The sequence below is a fragment of the Fonsecaea nubica genome (assembly GCF_001646965.1).
Source record: "Fonsecaea nubica strain CBS 269.64 chromosome Unknown Scaff111, whole genome shotgun sequence".
Lineage (NCBI taxonomy): Eukaryota > Fungi > Ascomycota > Eurotiomycetes > Chaetothyriales > Herpotrichiellaceae > Fonsecaea > Fonsecaea nubica.
In genome coordinates this window covers 86,248-104,565 of record NW_019173784.1, presented here as the reverse complement: position 1 = coordinate 104,565, position 18,318 = coordinate 86,248, and the positions used below count along the sequence as shown (strand labels likewise).

At 52.7% G+C, this 18,318-nt stretch overlaps 7 protein-coding genes across 7 annotated transcripts; 4 read left to right on the top strand and 3 right to left on the bottom strand.

Moving 5' to 3' along the window:
• Nucleotides 1-858: 858 nt before the first annotated feature.
• On the bottom strand, nt 859-4,647 carry AYO20_10445 (hypothetical protein; the record flags this gene model as incomplete). Its single annotated transcript, XM_022648703.1, has 1 exon — nt 859-4,647. One exon carries the CDS (start codon nt 4,645-4,647, stop codon nt 859-861), a length of 3,789 nt encoding a protein of 1,262 aa, XP_022495354.1.
• Nucleotides 4,648-5,932: 1,285 nt separating this feature from the next.
• Nucleotides 5,933-6,679, top strand: AYO20_10444 (hypothetical protein; the record flags this gene model as incomplete). The annotated part of the gene is made up of 1 exon (XM_022648702.1): nt 5,933-6,679. The coding sequence occupies one exon, from the start codon at nt 5,933-5,935 to the stop codon at nt 6,677-6,679; it is 747 nt and encodes a 248-aa protein (XP_022495353.1).
• A 472-nt stretch (nt 6,680-7,151) lies between these two features.
• AYO20_10443 (hypothetical protein) lies at nt 7,152-7,556 on the top strand (the record flags this gene model as incomplete). The annotated part of the gene is made up of 1 exon (XM_022648701.1): nt 7,152-7,556. The coding sequence occupies one exon, from the start codon at nt 7,152-7,154 to the stop codon at nt 7,554-7,556; it is 405 nt and encodes a 134-aa protein (XP_022495352.1).
• Nucleotides 7,557-8,076: 520 nt separating this feature from the next.
• AYO20_10442 (hypothetical protein) lies at nt 8,077-10,411 on the top strand (the record flags this gene model as incomplete). Its single annotated transcript, XM_022648700.1, has 2 exons — nt 8,077-8,130; nt 8,195-10,411. The coding sequence occupies 2 exons, from the start codon at nt 8,077-8,079 to the stop codon at nt 10,409-10,411; spliced, it is 2,271 nt and encodes a 756-aa protein (XP_022495351.1).
• Nucleotides 10,412-10,721: 310 nt separating this feature from the next.
• AYO20_10441 (hypothetical protein) lies at nt 10,722-12,602 on the bottom strand (the record flags this gene model as incomplete). Its single annotated transcript, XM_022648699.1, has 3 exons — nt 10,722-11,761; nt 11,808-12,138; nt 12,252-12,602. 3 exons carry the CDS (start codon nt 12,600-12,602, stop codon nt 10,722-10,724), a joined length of 1,722 nt encoding a protein of 573 aa, XP_022495350.1.
• A 1,489-nt stretch (nt 12,603-14,091) lies between these two features.
• Nucleotides 14,092-15,269, top strand: AYO20_10440 (hypothetical protein; the record flags this gene model as incomplete). The annotated part of the gene is made up of 5 exons (XM_022648698.1): nt 14,092-14,275; nt 14,336-14,364; nt 14,417-14,551; nt 14,603-14,986; nt 15,081-15,269. 5 exons carry the CDS (start codon nt 14,092-14,094, stop codon nt 15,267-15,269), a joined length of 921 nt encoding a protein of 306 aa, XP_022495349.1.
• Nucleotides 15,270-15,382: 113 nt separating this feature from the next.
• Nucleotides 15,383-16,915, bottom strand: AYO20_10439 (hypothetical protein; the record flags this gene model as incomplete). The annotated part of the gene is made up of 1 exon (XM_022648697.1): nt 15,383-16,915. The coding sequence occupies one exon, from the start codon at nt 16,913-16,915 to the stop codon at nt 15,383-15,385; it is 1,533 nt and encodes a 510-aa protein (XP_022495348.1).
• Nucleotides 16,916-18,318: the final 1,403 nt, after the last annotated feature.

Here is an 18,318-nt window from a genome sequence, read left to right as displayed (position 1 = left end):
TGTGGGTTTAGTTAATCTGGTATTGTGATGTTTTCTGTATGTGTCGAGGTGAGTTTCAGAAACAATGGTTGTGTTTTTTTTTACAGCTCGTGCAGCCACCGAGATCTAGACAGGGTCGGTCGTCGGCAGCGTCAGATGTGTATTAGGGACAGGGGGGGGGATAGTTGGAGCAAACACTGCAACACACGGCGAACCCGTCGGTGCAGGTTGTATGAAGCAGCCAGTGGTACAGAGTGATGATGAAGACGAGAAGGAACAGTTGAGCACGGTCGAGAACTCCATGTATCGTCTTGTCATGAACTGTCCGAGCTAACTCTTGCACCTTTTGCATAAACAGACTGAACATCCACGTCGACAAGGACGGAACAGTCAAGAAGGTCACGCATGGCTGATTGACTTGTCACGCACCAAAGGGGGAGAAATTGATTAGAGGGGGATGTGAAGCGGTATAGAGTCTTAGCCGCGCTTCAGTTCCATCCAGCGCTGGCCTGCCTGGCACGACGATGAGATGAGACGAGACGCAATTACGTGGAACCCAAGAAGAATGTATGATCGAATGAATAAAATAAACAATCTAACACAAAACAGCGCATGAAACGTCTTGACGACGAAGAATGTACAATATACTGGTCTATATTAGAATCCCATCCCGGCTGGGTATCATTGACTGATGAATCGACCTCATCCGCTGTCGCAGGTTTTATACACACACGCCAATTCACCCCCGTCGATATCCTTCGCTTGCCACTAAAACATTAGGTACAAAGAAAAGCAAGACACGCGTCCCCTCTCTGTCCTCCGTGTACTCTTGAAGCCGCCGATTCTTTGCAGGTCTCGGGATCCAAATATGGCTATCAATCAGCTCCCCTTCAACGCTCTGAGGACTCTTTCCATAGCCTTCAGCCGTTCCTGCTCCCGGACCACAATCCCTCGAGCAAGCCTCTTCATCTCTCCGCGGCCCATTTCTTGCCTCCAGGTTGTCCAACCGGCCAGCTCTCCAACAACCACCTCCTGAGAATATCTCAGTTCTCGGCCTAATTTCTCAATCTCCAATCCTCTCTCCAAGATCTTCTTCTCCGTATCTTTAACAACCTTTATACGTGATTCCTCCGTGCCCGGAAAAGGCAGATTGAGATTCTTTAAGACTCCTTTTCTAGGAGTCGAGTTATTCGCCAAGTTTGACTTATCCTTCTCCATCGCTCTTTGGGCGGCCGTGATCCGGTCAATCAATGCGCTCGGCTTCAGTAGTGCGGATTGCACAGCCGCAACTGTCGATTGAAACGAGGACAAACTGCAAATGTAGTTCTGCAGAGGAGAACTCGCCGGCTCGGAATGCATCAAAGCCGCAAATTTCAAAAAAGCGTCGACGTGCATCTTCGAAAGTGTCGCTGCAGGTGTTCCCATCGTTGCAAATGCCACCGAACATAAGCTCAACGCCTCTGCAAAATCCGCCTGTGCTTGAACATAAGCATGACCCTTCCGGATGGACGATCTGGTGCAGATATTGATTTTCCGTACAATGTCTCTCGAATGCGAAACCAGACCGTCCACAGCAATCATGTCTGCCCGAGATATGAGAGGGTCATATTCGTCGTTAATCTTTTCTTGTATCAGTTCTGCCTTCAGGCGGGCACGATCCGCTGTCTGTTCTTGCTGCATATCTGGGACGAGGAAGAATTCCCAGAGCATTTCGTGCGTGGAGAAAGTAGGATGTTTCAATAGAATTTTCAGGAACCGGTCGAGATTGGTTTGTATATCATACAACGCGGCACGGGATGGTCGGGAGTGTAGCTGGAATGGATTGCGGAAGTTCGAGGCTAGCACCGTCGGCATGTATGACGCTGGAAAATCCATCAAGAGCCATTTTGCCAGGTTTTCGAAGTCTTGTAAGGAGCGCCGGCTTGTGGTGATGGTATAGGTTGTGCTTGAGACCGCAGGGTTTGGAGCCCCCGACTTGAGAATAAATCTTGTTGAACCATCCTCGACGAAGAATGACCGGACAATTGCTGTTATTCTTCCCGTGGCATCGGCTGTATTGGAAGGCGAGAACAAGGTCAAGTCGTCAATCCGATTCCGCACCTCGTCATCTTTTGCCAGCTCCACAGCAGTCAGCCCGCGAGACTCTCGTAGATGCAAATCTATTCTTGGGTCGCTCAGGAAAATCCGAACCATGTCTACTCTCCCATATTTGCTTGCCAGCATCAAGGGGGTAAATTTCTTGTCGTTCATGGCATTCAGATCGACTTCGCAAGTTTGTAGGATCCGTTGCAGGATGGCAGCATCATTGACGATATGCAGCAAGGAGTTGCCCTTGTTGTCTATGTGGTCTTCCACACGGAGTGGACCCCCTTCGTGTTGAGCTTCCTTTGCAGCGGTCAGGGCTTCGGAAACCATGCTGCTATAGTCAGGGTGGTCATAAGTCCGGCAAATCGCGAACAAAGGGGTATGGCCGATTCTATCCTTTTGCCGCCACGGAAGGACATTTGCGAGTCTCTTGATCAGCTGAGGAGTATTGAACAGGTAGTGTGCCACACTCCGTCCTCGAGAGTCCTTTACAGATAGATATTCGCGGAATACTTGCTCGTCGGCGTGTTGTTCGGCATAGCCGAGGATGATATCAACCAAATCCATGTTGGCCAACTGTACCGCGGCGCTCAGTAATGTTGCCCCTTCCTGTGTTACATCTGACAACACTGCTTCAGTGCTGTAATATTCTGTAAGACTCAATAGGTATCGAAGGCATTCTGATCGCTGGTTTTCGACTGCCATCATCAGGACCGTATTTCCCGCAGCATCTTGTGTTTGAGCCAGACTCTGCACAGACGTGTCGCCCTCAATCCCGCTCAGCGATGTCTCAATTGTTGCGGCCCGAGAGGAATGTGAATACGCTGATGAGACTGACATGCTCCTAGCTGCCATTTGCACCTTCTTCTTCTGCTTGGGTAGCAAATTCTTTCTCTCTGCTGCTTGAAAAGGAAATACGTGTGACAGGCCACCCTCACTCGACGAAGTTCGCGACAACGTCACTCTCGGACATGATTCGGACGATTTGGCTGATGATGTTGTTGCTCTGGACAATGGGATCTCTGCAGGTTCATCGACGAGGCCGTCTGATAGGATAGCCGACTCTTCAAATATTGATTTGACTTCATCGATGTTTCCGGTTTTTACGGCTTTCCATAGCCATTGATTTTGCTTTGATGCCTTTCGCAAACCAACAGCATCTCTTGCGAGATATGTTAAGACAGCCTCCAACGTACTCAGAGAATATCCGATTTCACCACTTTCGACGTCGTCAATATAAATGAAGCGTTGCATGTATGACAATCTTGCCTGAAGATGCCTGACGGAGGCGCGGACAACCACCAGGAGGAGCATGGACACCAGAATATCTGCATTTATTGTCATTGCAGCCACTGCCCTTTTTTCTTCGTCCGAAATGCCTTGTGGCTCCGACACCACTTTCTGGGTCTCGAGAAGGATGTCGAGCATTTCTTGAGGACTCCCGGCAACGCCCATCCTCCGGAACACGGCGACACCACGGTTGACCCGGTTGATGAGGTCTCTTTTGCCCTTTCTGCCGTCTTCGAGCACTATGCCAACCTGAGAGACGTCTAAACAATCCATCTGTCGTATCCGCCTATCAAGTTCCTGATCTTGCGCCTTATGAAATGAACATAGGCGAGGAAATAATAGAGTAGGATGGACATATTCTGCCACGTAGCGCTCGATCAATTTCTCCACGTCGGGACCAGTCAGATCGGTCGTGGCACCCAAGTAGGAAAGCTGCTGCTTGTCGACGCCTTGGAACAAATCGATCGCAGCTGTGACGGCAGTCTCCAGAGCTGTTCGCATAAGATCTTCTTCATCCTCGAAATAGGCGGGAGAATTGAACGGCAACTTAACAGACCCGTTCGATCTGACAGACCCGGTTTCCGAAGCTTGAGTCGTCCCATCTAAAGTACTGGGTGTTGGACTGCGCGAGGGTGGCGGTGGGAGAGGCTTTCCTAACTCCTTGCTGAACTCGTTAAACAATCTTTCAAGTCCGGGTTGCATCTGTCGCTGTATCATAGGAAAGTTTTCCAATAGTTGTCCAAAGGTCTTGATGTCTTTCTTTTTCGGTGTGGGGGGCTCAGATGATGAGGACGAGGAGCCAGGTATTGCGTGGTTGATTCTGGTCTCTCCGATGATGGCCGGTTTGATGGGCAACGCCTCGAACAGCCCAGTCAGAGGTTTCGATATGTAGTAGACAAGCCATTGTTGCATGTCATTTCCTGGCGAATAGTACAGCAAGTCGCTCAAAAGAGTCGCCTGATTCAGATGTTTGAATCCCTTGTTACTATACACGGTGTTCTCCTTCAGAATCACCGTGCGCCCATTAACGGTTGAATAGTTTTTTGCCTTGCCACGACTGTCACGGACATTCCCATCTTTCTCCGCCGTCGCAGGGATGATTCGGAGGATGTGGCTCCCAAGGAAATCTTCGTCTTCGACATGGTCGGCGTACCTCTTGTTGGTTTCGCGATCCTGGCCGTAAAAGAGGGATTCGGTCGTAGGGACGAGAAGGACGTAGTTCTGGGCGGGGAGCGCATGACCTAGCACACTACTCTGAAAGAGCGCGCGCAGGAAAGGGTTCAGGACGGGCATCCAGGCACGATGGGCCTAAAGATAGCAGTGCGAATCATCGAATCATCGAGCCGCTCGTTATGCGCATGGAGGTTGAAATGGGCTGTCAGCAGAGGCTGACGGGTATTAACATGTGGGAAAGTGGCTTGTTAAAAGGCGTCAACAACAGCGTCTAAGTTATATCTAGCGGTTATCTTTGAGGAGTGTAGACAGCAAAGTGAGAAATGGAAGAGCAGTTGAAATGCCACATGCCTCGTTTGTCAGCCCTGTTAAGGTGTCAAGAGCCCTGCCCGCTGCAAGCCAGTCTGGGTCGGAGTCTAGCACCGAGAGCCTGCGTGCCTGGCCTTCGCCTCACCAGCCCCAATAATTAATTCTTTCTTCCCCGGACTGCGGATCTCGTCTGAGCCTCACTAGCCTTGGCACTCGCTCCGGTAGTGATCAAAAGACGATAGACTTTGATTTCATTGCCTCTCACAAGGGCCCCCGGAGATATCGGAGCTCAATACTTAGCGCCTAAAACGCCTAGCGAGACCAGAAATATAGGTTAAGCGGCCGCCTATTAGATCTGACTTATAGCTAAGAGATAGGTAAGAGTGCCTACAAGCTCAGAAAATCTCCTTTCATAGTAAGTAATATTTGTCATTTGAATTAGCGCAAACAGTCCTTTTTGTGCGCGCCCTCGTAAGAGTTCAGACGCAATGCTCGCTTCGCATGCAGAGAGCCACCTTTGGACAACACCGCGTCTGGTGGCAGGCACTTCTACGCACCACAAGTCCACGCTGTGAAGGTCGCGAGCAGGAAGGGACTGGAAAAGATGGACAAGCGTCTCCACTCGCTATCACTGGCCAGGCACAGGAGATTTATAGGTTGCTGTTGTGTTGATTCAAGCTGGCTTCTTCTATCAAGATCTTCATATCTGAACATGGTAATCCGGGAGGCCGACCACCGATTCCGAGGCCCATCAGAATTGGTATTGATTCATTCGGTCCATCGAAGCGACAACCTTGACTCAATATGAAATGGAGGAACCCGGGTCTGCCAGCTCTAGGTCTAGTGGAAACCTATCCCGGACAAGAAACCGATTATAGTTCCCCATTTGACCCGATAGCAATGCAGGATGAGGATCTTGTTCCGCTTAGCCTGCTTCCAGCTCTGTATTTGTTGTGCGACTCGCACTTCTCAGCTGCGAACCCTAAAGAAGTTGTTCTAGGTTAGATGCAAGGACTTGGAACCGCGATTATACAGACGATGGGCTTCATTTCCGAGATCATGTTCTCCATTACGGCACCAGAGCAAACGTCCAAACATGGGCAAAACGATGGCCGAAGACGAGCCTCCAGCTCTGAAATATCACCATCAACGTCGTAAGTCGTTCTCTGCCCTAGCAGTTCATTGCGAGGCAGATTTCTTAGCTTCTGTCCGGCATGCCTGTGTCCTCAAGTTCTGGCATTTTGATGGTATATGCACGACGCGCTTTCATCTCCATGCTGTTTTGTTCGGCCTTGACGACAAAACGATGCGACCGCGACCGCGATCGTCTGAAGATGAGGACAGCGCAGACAATAGAAAAGATGATGAGGAAAACGGACAGCTCCGACTCCAGTTATTGCGCCCGGAGGGAGCTTACGCTGGATCCAGAACGGAAGAGCCAGTACGAGTGGATAAACCCGGATTCGTGGTTGTGGATGTACTAATGATTGCGCTCGAGCTGTCACCGGTGGTCGTCAGTTTGAAGGATCGGGATAGAACTATCTGTCCTGATGTGGGTGCCTGGTTTTGGGCTAAATTCACTCGCAATGGACATCGCAACCGAGGGAAGGGAGCTCGAATCGAGCAACTGCGCAGTGACAGTGACCTCAGCGAAGGCCGCAACCTTCGTAGACGGAGCGATACCCGACGAAAGCAGACGGAACAATCAGCCGGTGTGCTGGAGACAATGGAGAAGAAAGAAGAGAAGTGGTTAAACGGCAACCAGGCTGAGGAACAACTTATCGACTTGGGCCGAAGAAGAGCCCCCACCAGCAGATGGGTGGCAGATTTAGTGGATAGATGATATGTCAACAAGCGCCTCCAAGCACCGATCCATACCCGGAAGCAGCAAAGTGTGTCTGGGATGGCTTGGTGAACGAGCATCTCGTCCGGAGGTACGCGGTACTCATACATACGAGTATGAACTCGTATTCGTACTCGTATGCACCATATGTCGCACTATAGCAAGCCACAGAGTGCACGGGAGCGCCATCTGCACAAGAACGGAGCCAATGTCACCTAATAAACCGTGCCAGCCGTGGTCGCAGGAGACTGTCTTGTGGAGAATGGACATTGCATTGATAGCGCCAAGCGATGCTTTTGGGTATATATAAGCTTGGCCTGTTCGTCATTATTGGGCAAATGCTATTTATTATACGGAATATTTGTATATAGATCCAGTAAGGCCACCACATCTGTAGCCTCTGCACCTCCGTCCTGCCCACAGCTCCCTTGCGACCTTGAGACGATTCCTCCAGAGTACCAGCCCCAGCACCATGAACGACGGCTTTGTCAAGACTTGGCCACGAAGGCTCCTGCAGCTCGAAGGCGCTTGTATATTCGGTTCCACCATCTGGGCCTATTCACGTTCCGGACAGTCTTGGTGGACTTTTGCCGCCCTCCTGTTGACCCCTGATCTGGGCATGGCTGGATATCTCGCCAACACCTCAGCCGGCGCTGTCTTGTACAACACCTTCCACACGGAAACGCCTCCTATACTTCTTCTCTGCTTTGGACTGGCACGAGACAACAAGACCATCACTGGACTGGCTTTGAGCTGGCTCGCGCACATCGGCATGGACCGTATGCTGGGCTATGGGCTGAAGTACGGAACCAGCTTCAGTCACACACACTTGGGAGACCTGGGCTTCTCACGCAAGACGGAAGAGAAGAAGCAATAGTGTGCTTATCCTCTGAGGCGCCAGCCGTGTTGCAATCAATCCAACAGCGGTCTGTGTGAAGAGGCACCCAGCCCTTGGGTCATATTAGCTGGGCAAGGGCTATTTTCATGCGATATGGCAAGACACTGGGCAGTCAAGGCGGCTAGAGGACGAGTACGGACACCGATATGAAGACATCTGGGATGCGCTCTTCTCCTGAACCAAAGCAGAATTGGGGTACTTGCTTTGTACATGTCACTCTCGAATAGTTCTACAGCAGTTGACAGGGACAACGGGTAACATAGTTGACTTGCATAAAACCACCCTGTCTGGCATCGTACTGCTCCTCAATGTTTATGCTTCTTCATACAACTCGTATAGTCGGCACTGCGCTTCGTAGAGTAAATGATCCGCCGGAAATTTTCGAGACTAAGCGAGGCTCAAATCCGGGGAGGCGACGAGACAAAAACTCGTGAAAATGCGCCCACTGAAACATCCCACATTTTGAACACATTCTGAATTCGCCGCCTTCTTGAGCGGCATGGCTCGAGCAGGTCGACGTCGTCAAACTTTAGGCCAGGGATTGGACAGAGAGGTATGCTGGGGCTGTCCCTCCATTTTCACACGCCGAAATTTTGTGCTCACCACAGTGTTGGCAGGTTTATCAAGTTGTCCGCAGAATCATCGATGATCGCGCGCAGTACGGAGACGCTCAGAGTACGTCCTTGTCCTTCGCCGTCGTGTACGACGAGATCCGAGCGTCCAATTCAAGCCTGAACCGGAGACCGAAAAAATTGCTCGAGGACAGTATCCAGCGAGTGCTCAAAACCATCCAGCAGGATCAAGAATCTGGTTCCGAAGACTTTGTGGCTGTTGAAGAGGAAGAGCCGCGGCAGACACACAAACCTTTGTCAAATAAATTAAACAAGAGCATCGTCAGTGCCTGGTCAACCTCAACTGTGCCAGTTGCCCCTACGACGAAGCCAGCATCGACTCCCACTATGGAATCCCCTCAACTCGCCACTGCGCAACGCCTCACGAATGGCGAACCCCGCCCTAAGAAGCGTCGAGCTGCCAATGTGTCAGTCGACAGATCACCACCGACGCACGTCTCGTTGGAGTCCTTGGGCGGTGTGACCCCGGTGATTCAAGAATTGAGACGGTTGCTCGTTATCCCCATGAGCAAACCAGAGATTTATGCCTCTAACAAGGTGCAACCACCTCGCGGCATCCTCTTGCACGGACCTCCAGGTTGTGGTAAGACGATGATAGCCAACGCATTAGCCGCAGAGCTCGGGGTGAATTTCATCTCCGTTTCGGCCACCAGCATCGTGTCTGGCATGTCGGGTGAAAGTGAGAAAGCTCTGAGAGACCTCTTCGAGGAAGCAAAGAGTTGTGCCCCTTGCTTACTATTCATTGATGAAATCGATGCCATTGCTCAAAAACGAGAGACCGCGCAGCGGGAGATGGAGAAACGAATTGTCGCGCAGCTGTCCGTATGCATGGACGATCTGACGCTGGAGAAGACGGATGGCAAACCAGTGATCGTCCTGGCCGCGACGAACCGATTGGATACGCTCGACGCAGCTCTGCGAAGGGGAGGCCGCTTCGACAAAGAGATCAATATGAGAGTACCCACCGAGCCTGACCGCGCAAGAATTCTCGAGGCTTTGACCAAGGGCATGAAGATGGCCGATAACGTTGACCTAGACGTCCTTGCCAAACGCACACCGGGATTTGTCGGCGCGGACTTGAATGACCTTGTACTGACAGCTTCGGCGACGGCCATGGAGCGCTATCTAGACGTCCTCCAGGCAAATTCTGACAAGTACATCATGGACGTGGACGGCGACGGTGACGGTGACAATCACCTCGACAAGCATCCCGATGCAGAGAGCATCAAATCCCTCCGCCGACTTGTCAAGTATATCAAAGGTCAATCGTCATCGTCCGGGGCCGAAGAAACCCTCCTCGTCACTTTTGAGGACTTCCTGACCGCACTCCCGAAGATCCAGCCCTCTGCCTTGAGAGAAGGGTTCGCCACGATCCCCTCGACGACATTCTCGTCCATCGGCGCCCTGGACGACCACATCAGGGAGCTGAACGAGACGGTGATTTCACCCATCCTCGACCCGGCCGTCTACACCAACCTAGGCCTGCCCGCCTGGTCGGGCACCCTCCTCTGGGGCCCGCCGGGCTGCGGGAAAACGCTGCTGGCCAAGGCCTGCGCCAACGCCAGCCACGCCAACTTCATCAGCGTCAAGGGCCCCGAGCTCCTTAACAAGTACCTCGGCGAGTCGGAACGGGCCGTGCGCCAGGTCTTCACGCGCGCGCGCTCGAGCGTCCCCGTCATCGTCTTCTTCGACGAACTCGACGCCCTGGTCCCCACGCGCGACGGCGGCGTGGGCGGCGGCTCCGAGGCCTCGGCCCGCGTCGTCAACACCTTGCTCGCCGAACTCGACGGCGTCGGCCACTCCCGCGAGGGCATCTACTTCATCGCAGCCACGAACCGGCCCGACATCATCGACCCGGCCATGCTCCGACCAGGGAGATTGGACATGTTCTTGTACGTGGGCCTTCCTGACGCCGAGGGACGGGTGGAGATCCTGAGGACCCTGTGCAAGAAGGTCAACGGCTTGGTGTTTGACGAATCATTGGCAACTATCGCCAGAGAATGTGACGGGTTCAGCGGTGCAGACCTGGAGTCCTTGTTGAGAAGGGCTGGCTTGGCCGCCGTGCGCCGTATCAAATCCTCGGGCGGCCCTAACACTATAATCACAGAGGACTTCCTGCATGCGAAAACCGAAGTGAGACGGAGTGTTGGCGTAGAGGACATAAGAAGATTTGAAGCTCTCCGTAAAAACTGGCGCAAATAGATTGGTGGACGCTTTTGCGGCAATTATAGATAGACGAACATTCGCGGCAGCGAACCTCTCTGAAGGCATGATGATTATTATCATTACGGTGGACAAACAATGATAGGTCAGTGCTTGCTCTATGGGAGCCTCGTGTGTTGTGCTTAAGCCATGTCGGACAACCATTTCCCAAGACAATCGAGGTATGCCAACGAACATCCACTGCGGACGGGATTGCCACTGAACAACGAACGGATAGCCTCGTAAAGCCATGCAGATCCAAAGCTATAAGAACCCTATTCCAACACGGCTTGCAAAGTCCCCACCAAACTCAGAAAATTGGCAAACGGAAGGTGTCACTACTGCGTCTCCCACTTTCTGTCGAACTTCGACGACTTCCAGAATCCGAGTGTGGCCGTTTCTTCAGCTTCTTAGGCTTCTTCCTCATGTCCAAGTCCTCATGTCGAGTTCCAAAATCCTTGACCTTTGGTCCCTTCTCCAGTGTGCCGGCAGGTAGTACTTCAAATCCATCATTGATTTTCCGTGATCGAGTATTCGCAATCGAGAGCGAATCCGTGGGTGACGTCGTTGCTGTCGCAGATGTCGAACTTCTAGAAGAGCTCGGAGTATGCCGAGACGTGTTGGATGCAGTTTCACTGGTTTTCGCGGAAGGGGGGATTTTTGCGTCGACTCTGGCCTGGGTCTTATCCGTCCATGCCGAAGGAGGGGGTTTTGCGGTGGGCAAGGCATCGACGAACGCGCGGAAGGGCACCGGCCTCGGTCCTTCCATCCGTTTTGCTCTGCGAGAAAACTGCTTGCCGAGATTCATACTGCCGTTTCGAGCCGGCCATGATAGAGTACGGGACGCTGAGTCATCACTGTCCTCGCTATCTGAAAGAGACGAGGCCAACGCGGGCGTCAGAGCCATGTCAGTATGCCTGCGGTTCCTGGGGAGGAGTTGTCCACTTTCGGCAGCGTGGAAGCGCCTATGAGCTTCCATGCGCTCAAGAGGGTTGAGATCAGACCGAACTTCAGGCCTCTGGTGTCCCTGAATGTTTCTCTGCCTGTTACCAATGACAAACTTACGAGTTCCTGATGACGGCAGGTTGGTAACGGGACGAAGCTGCAATTTGGAGGATAGAGGACTCGCTTCGTCCTTTGTCATGGAAGAAACACCATCTGTGTAACCATCATCAGTAAAGTCCGCGTTGAGGACAAACTCGGAAATTGCCAGACCTGGCACGACGTCGGCAGCTTCCGCGTGGAGACATGGGCCATTGTAGCTTATGACAATAGTCTTTCCTTTCTTCGAAGAGGAAGATTCAGCAGACGTATCGGCAACTGCTGTGGTGTCCGTGAGCGGTGTAAGGACTGTTGAGCGTCAGTGAAAGGTAGCGGCAATTGTGACTTCTCTCACCATCCGGTGGCGTCAGTCCTAAACCCGTGGAATCGGATATCGAGGTGGAAGAGATCGACGAATATCGAATAGGTTTGATTGCCACCTGCGAGGAAGAGGGGGCCCTGGCTGGATCGAAATGTAAAGAAGTTGCCGTTTGAGCGTTCCACACACCTTCGACCTCCGGATCTTCGATCAACGCGCGGATGCCAAAAGGTATATCTTCGTCCAAGCAGTTGACCAATGTCATGTCCCCTCGTTCGGCCTGTTCTTCTAGTGCTCTTCTTTCCAGAGATCTGTCCCGTGCCCAATTTCTCAACTTGACAACGAAGGCGGTAGTAAGGATGATCGTCTAAAGAAGTCAGCAGGATTTCAAACGGACCCGAGGTTACGCACAAGCAAACCACCTAAGATCTGGCACAAGAGTCAGCCAAGTCCCTCGATATGTCGCATGTTCGTTCTTACAAGGGCTAATCGGGCCCACATTGGCCACTCCAAGAAGAAAACAGCGCCCTCCGGAACGGGGTCGAGCATGTTGCCGGAGAACGGTATGGTAGGAATGCTAAAGGCGAGGAAGGATGAAAAGGAAGAACCCCATTTCCGAAGAGCAATGGAGACCAGCACCAATGAAATGATAGAGCAGTTTGCGATGTGGTCAACCGAACTGCTAATGATGGCTTGAAGGAAAACTCGAGGGAGGGGGAATGTAACTGTTAACGTGCCAGGTGCTTTCGACTTTGTGATCGCGGTGGTAGTTGTGACGCAGGAAGTCAGCAGCACTTGCTCCAGCCGTGCACGAAACCGAGCAGCGGCCATCTGCGATGTGCAGTTTCCACTAGTAACATTGAAGGAGAGAGAAGAAAAAGGGTAACGGTGCAATCGACCAGATATTGAAAAGTTCGCTGACCGTCTTTCGACAGACGAAGACCTGGACTCTGTGTGGCGCGAAAGAATTGGACAGATCAAACTCACCATCCCTCTACCCACCAGTATGAACATGCATTCGTCCGCCTTGGTCATGCAATGGTCTGATTGTATTCACACGCCCATTTGTGAAGACCCTACTCCTGTGAAGTTGTGACCGCATCACACGCATGAAGCGCTCGTCTTGCATGCTTGCCACAGCTTTCCCTTCCCATAGTCACCAAGAAACAGATCGCATGAAGACATCGCGGCGACACGGCAACGCGAGGTATAGAGGAGTACTGGGGACGGCAATCTGCACAATGGCGTGCATGTCGAGACGCAGGTACCCTGCTGTGATACAGTATCGACCAGGAGACCAGAGAGCCACAGAGCAAATGATGAAGGGGGAACAGAAATGAGGCTAAGGCTCACTAGGCTGATACGGCTTGCCGAGGGGCGATCAGATAATAGTCGTCATGCCGTCATCCGAACTTGGGCATTTCTCCAAGTTTTCAAGGTAGAGATTTGTTCATCGACGTCATACGATTCGCTGAGGAATGGCAAAGGGTGGAGGAGGATCCCTTCATCGACATCGTTGTACGTAGACGTTGATGCCGGGTGCTCTGGGTAGTACCTAAATGGTAAACAGTTGCTGAGATGAATCATCAAAGTTATGCTTGGCTTGACCCAGTTCGATCTCAGTAAGAAAGAAATCATTGTCATTGATGAGAAAATTTTTGCTCCCTCTGTTGTACCTGCATGCAAAGCATAAGACCCAATACTGCTTCAAGGATGTGATGGACGAAACACAAGCTGAGATGCTATCTATGGTGTGCGATGCGACAAGCCTATGCAGGGTGGATGACAGGAGTTGACAAAGCTGCCAGGTGCATTGCCCATTGGGTGCGGGGGATGCCCATTGGATTGAGGGCCTACGCAAGGAGGGGGGCCCTTACTCCGGTTAATGATCGGCGCCAAACGATGCCCAATGACCCTTGAGCAATGCCCAGCTACAGTGGCGTAACTTTGCCTACAGGACCCTACTAGATGCCTTCAGGGCCCATGGAAGGCAAGAAAACCTTCCCGGCTTTCCGGCACCTTTCCGTACTGCCCAGGTGCTGGCCGTGGTGTTACCGTTACTGTTTTGTTGCCCGTCTTCGGACCCGGTTGTTGGCTCTTGGGGTCAGCATTTCTTCAAACACTGCCCGCGGCACTACCCACAACAATACTACCGGCACTCGTGACAATGATCTCTTTTGTACGCACCTCTTCCTCTCATACATCTTGTCTCCCGACATTTTCTCTGTGATAACATAAAGCATTCCATCCCCTCACGTACCGATTCTTTTTCTTTGGCAGTAGACTTTTAACAACACATACACAACCCTGGTCCTTCAACATGCCTCCCTTCCGCATGCCCTTCACCTCGAAGCGCCCGACTGCGCCCATTGAGACCAACGACGAGAACATTCGTCCCAATTCCTTTGACGGCAATGTCAAGAGTCCTTACAGCAGAGACAAGCCATCATTGGCACTGGGGATCAAGGAAAAGACGGTCGAGCCCAACGAGTTCAAATTGAGTTGTATGCGACGTTCCCATCCCCCACCAGATTAAACGTTGTGCCGAAACTAACGACGAACAGCCGTTAACGACAGCGGTGAATATCTCCCGGTATGAGAGGCCAATGAGTTAAATCGCAACACAGGAGCTGACTGTGCAACAGCCTTCGCCCACCGAGAAACCATCCTTCTGGGCAAAGTCGCCGACCTCTGCAAACACCAACCATCGCCAGTGTTTCAACGATAACGAGGCGTTCACAATCTCTCGCGAATCTTTCGAGTCATACCGAAGATCCTTTGTAGGTTACAACCCTGACATAAACTTGACAACAGCCTGACTGATTTCGCAGGATATTTCTGGCCGCTCCCCAATTCTTCAAGCCGACAGCTTCACTTCGCGCACATCTCTAGACTCGCGACCGGCGACCCGCTTCCCCACGCGCTCGACACTAAGCAGCACTACGTTTGAGAGACCCTCCACTGCAGAGGCTCCGATCTTTGAGGAAGTAAAATTGAATGAGGAAGCGAGCAAGCCACAAGAGCCCAAGAAGAAGAGTTTCCTGTCCCGGTTTGGCGACTCAAACGGTGAAACCATTACCACGAATGGGACCAACAAGGAGGAAGGCAAACACCACTTCCATTTCCTCCCGGGACGGAAACGGGGTCAAAGCGGGACCGGTAATGAGCTTGGAGATATTCAGCGGCCACAGAGTAGGGGTAATGCGGAAGTAACAGTACGATAGAGGATGCGAAAAATCTTTGGTTTTTAAGGTGCTCGAATGGGGGGTTATCATTCTATGGCATGCATTACGAAGAATTGGATTCCAGGGATCAACGGTCCGACCTTTCGGAGTTTATCAGGTAGCATTCCTGCAAGAGGGTGGGTTCTATGAGTTTTACGATGACTTGCATTTGCAGGAGAATGATGCACTAAAGACAAGAAATGGGGCTGGGATTTGCGAAATCGCACGGCCTGACATTATCGAGGAGTTTCTCTTTTCGAGCTCGGAAGACTGAGTGAGATGGTGGACCTTGTGGTGAATGCCAGCAGCGCAGGGTAATAGTAATAAGAAGACAACTTCTAATCTTTGAAAACCCCGCTCGAGTCTTGTTTGTTTGTCTTTCAAAGTTCAATATGCCTTTGCATATCCATTCGCGGCCTTGTCGTCCTCACCCCAGGACTCAGCATCCACTTCCTTCTCCAGCCGGTCATACGCCGTCTTCATGAACGCGACGATCTTCCGCAACTCGTCCTCCGTCACGTTGTACGGCGGGCTGAGGATGGCATGGTCGCCCTTCTTGCCGTCGACGGTGCTCGAGCCCGGATACACGGCGACGCCCAGGTCAAAGACGGCGGACTGGAAGCGGGCGCCGAAGGAGACTCGGGGCGGGAAGGACTCGCGCGTGCTCTTGTCGCGGACGAACTCGATGCCCCAGAACAGGCCGCGGCCGCGGATGTCGCCGACGTACTTTGCCGGGGCGAACGTGTCGACGAGGAGCGGGTACAGGAACCCGTGCAGGCGGGCGACATTCTCGACGAGTCCGTCGCGGCGCAGGATCTTCTGCACGGCCAGCGCGGCGGCACAGCCGACCGGGTGGGCCTGGTAGGTGTGGCCGTGGTTGAAGCTGCTGGAGCCGGCGCGGAGGACGTCGACGACCTTCTTGTGGATGAGGACGCCCGCGACGGGGGCGTAGCCGCCGCCGAGGCCCTTGCCCACGGTGACCAGGTCCGGCACCACGTCCTCCTGCTCAAAGGCGAACAAGGTCCCCGTACGGCCCATGCCGCTCATGACCTCGTCCAGAATCAGGAGGATGCCGTACTTGTCGCAGACGCGCCTGACACCCTTGAAGTAGCCCCTAGGCGCGGGCGTGCATCCGCTGGTGGCGCCGACGAGCGGCTCAGCGACGAAGGCGACGACTTTCTCCGGCCCGATCGCGACGAAATGCGCGTCCAGCTCGTCCACTAGCCTCTGTGCGAACTCCGTCTCCGTCTCCCCCCGTTGCCAGTCCGAGTACTGGTACGTGTACGCGGGCGTGACCCAGCTGAAGTTGTCCAGCTGGAAACACGCGTACGGGACCTTGCGGGGCAGGTTGCTGCTCACGTTCATGGCCCCGACCGTGGTGCCGTGGTAGCTCTGCTTCCTGCTCACAAAGTGTGATCTGACCGGCGTCGGTGTCGTCGGCGACGTCGGGTTCTTCTGGGCCAGCTCGAAAAAGTACTGTCTCGCCAGCTTCAGCGCCGCGTCCATGGCCTCGCTCCCCGAGTTGACCAGGTACACGCGCTCGAGCCCGAAGCGGCCGGCGCCCTGGGGCCCGTCGATGAGGTGGTGCGCCAGGTCCTCGGCCGCGTCGGTCGTGTAGGTCAGCGAGTGGATGTAGCTGACGCCCGTGCTCATCTGGCGGGCGACCGCTTGTTGGACTTCCTCGTTGCCGTGGCCCAGGCACGCGACCGCGGCGCCGCCGCAGGCGTCCATGATGGTCCGCCCATCGGACAGGGTCAGATACAGCCCCTTGGCCTTGGTGACTTGATAGGGTCGTGCCTGTAACGAGCGATGGAGCAGTGCTGGCGGCGCCGCCGACTCTCCTTCTTCCCTTAGGCTTGAGGTTGGTCCTGGCCCTGGCGCCGGTACACCATTGTTCTCGTCAAGATGATTCCCGCTCATCGCAATCGCAATCGCAATCGCTCTGAATCTGTTACCTGCCGTCTTTCCCACAATCCAACGCTGCGAAATCTGTTACCAGCGTCACCAATGCGTGGTGCCTGGCTGATAGACCCGCGTCCGAGAGTTTGCAGTTTTCACTTTGTTAGCTATGTACAATATATAGACAGACAACAAGAAACGCAAGGAGATCAAATGCGAAAATCACTCTCAACTATGTATCTCCACGAAGTACTCTTCGTATGAAACCGCCTCGTTTAGTGAATAGTCGGATAGTCATATAAATCCAACCCCAACCTTGTCCAGGTCAAGTCAAGTAAGTCAAAACAGAGCCATACAAATAAGTACATCTCATGTAGATACCTAGGTAGGTTGGTAGAGAGGTATCGATCCGGGGGAGTGAGTGAGCGAGTCACAGGGCGTATCGAGATATGGACGTACCACTAGCCTTTGGGAATGCAGCGGTCGTTGCATAATAAAGAGCGTATAAAACCCGAGACCACCAACAAACGTCACGGACGCACGCTCAACTCCGCCGTAAGCCAAAGTAAGAACTCAACGGGAACTAGCCATTGGAGGGGAGGTGGCACAGGGAAAAGATATCAAAAAATGTCACATGCACAAGCACAAGCACATGCTGGCTGGCTTGTCCTTGTGCCTGTGATACTTCGGTTCTTATTCAATAGTTGGGGCCCAAACATACCTAGGAATATTGATCCTCCGAGCAATTTACTTGAGAGGTCCAGTGTATGTCGAACAATATATGGTGTATGCGTGTACCTACCTGTACATGGGTATGCATGAGAAAGAACAGCGCCTTCAAAAGTTCCCCTCCGTCAGAGGAAGCTGACCACGGCATTGTGCGGAACGTAACGCGTGTTGATAGAAAGATAATAGAACGGCATTGCTGATGCTTCGTCGGTTTCCACATGTCAGTTGTGTCACAATGTCGAGATTGTGGCAGCCACCAAAAAAAGGTGGTATTGTCTTCCTTCTCAGCGCAATGGCCGATTGAAGAGATCCATCCTCAGCCCGGCTTTGGAGGTACTTTGGGCGTTGCGTAGCTACTGGTTGTCGAGTATCTGTCCCCTGAGAGAACGCGGTTGCAAGTGGTTTGCTGCCAAAGCGATATCTGGGAGCTTGCAACAACAGATGAGCCCCCAACGAGATAAGAAAAAGTCCGAGACACGTAAACAAGGCCACGACGATATTCGTTTGTGCTTCTCCCTATGGTCGGTTTAAAAACTGGTGACGCCGAATAGATGTAAACACAAACCCAGCCCCTAACTCCCTCGCTAACAAACGCAGCGTCAGCCTTTCTCGTCAGCTCTTGTCTAGTTGCATTGCAGAGAAGCCACGTAGCATTTCATCCCGTTTCGATTTGTGCTCGTTTCCAACGGCGATTT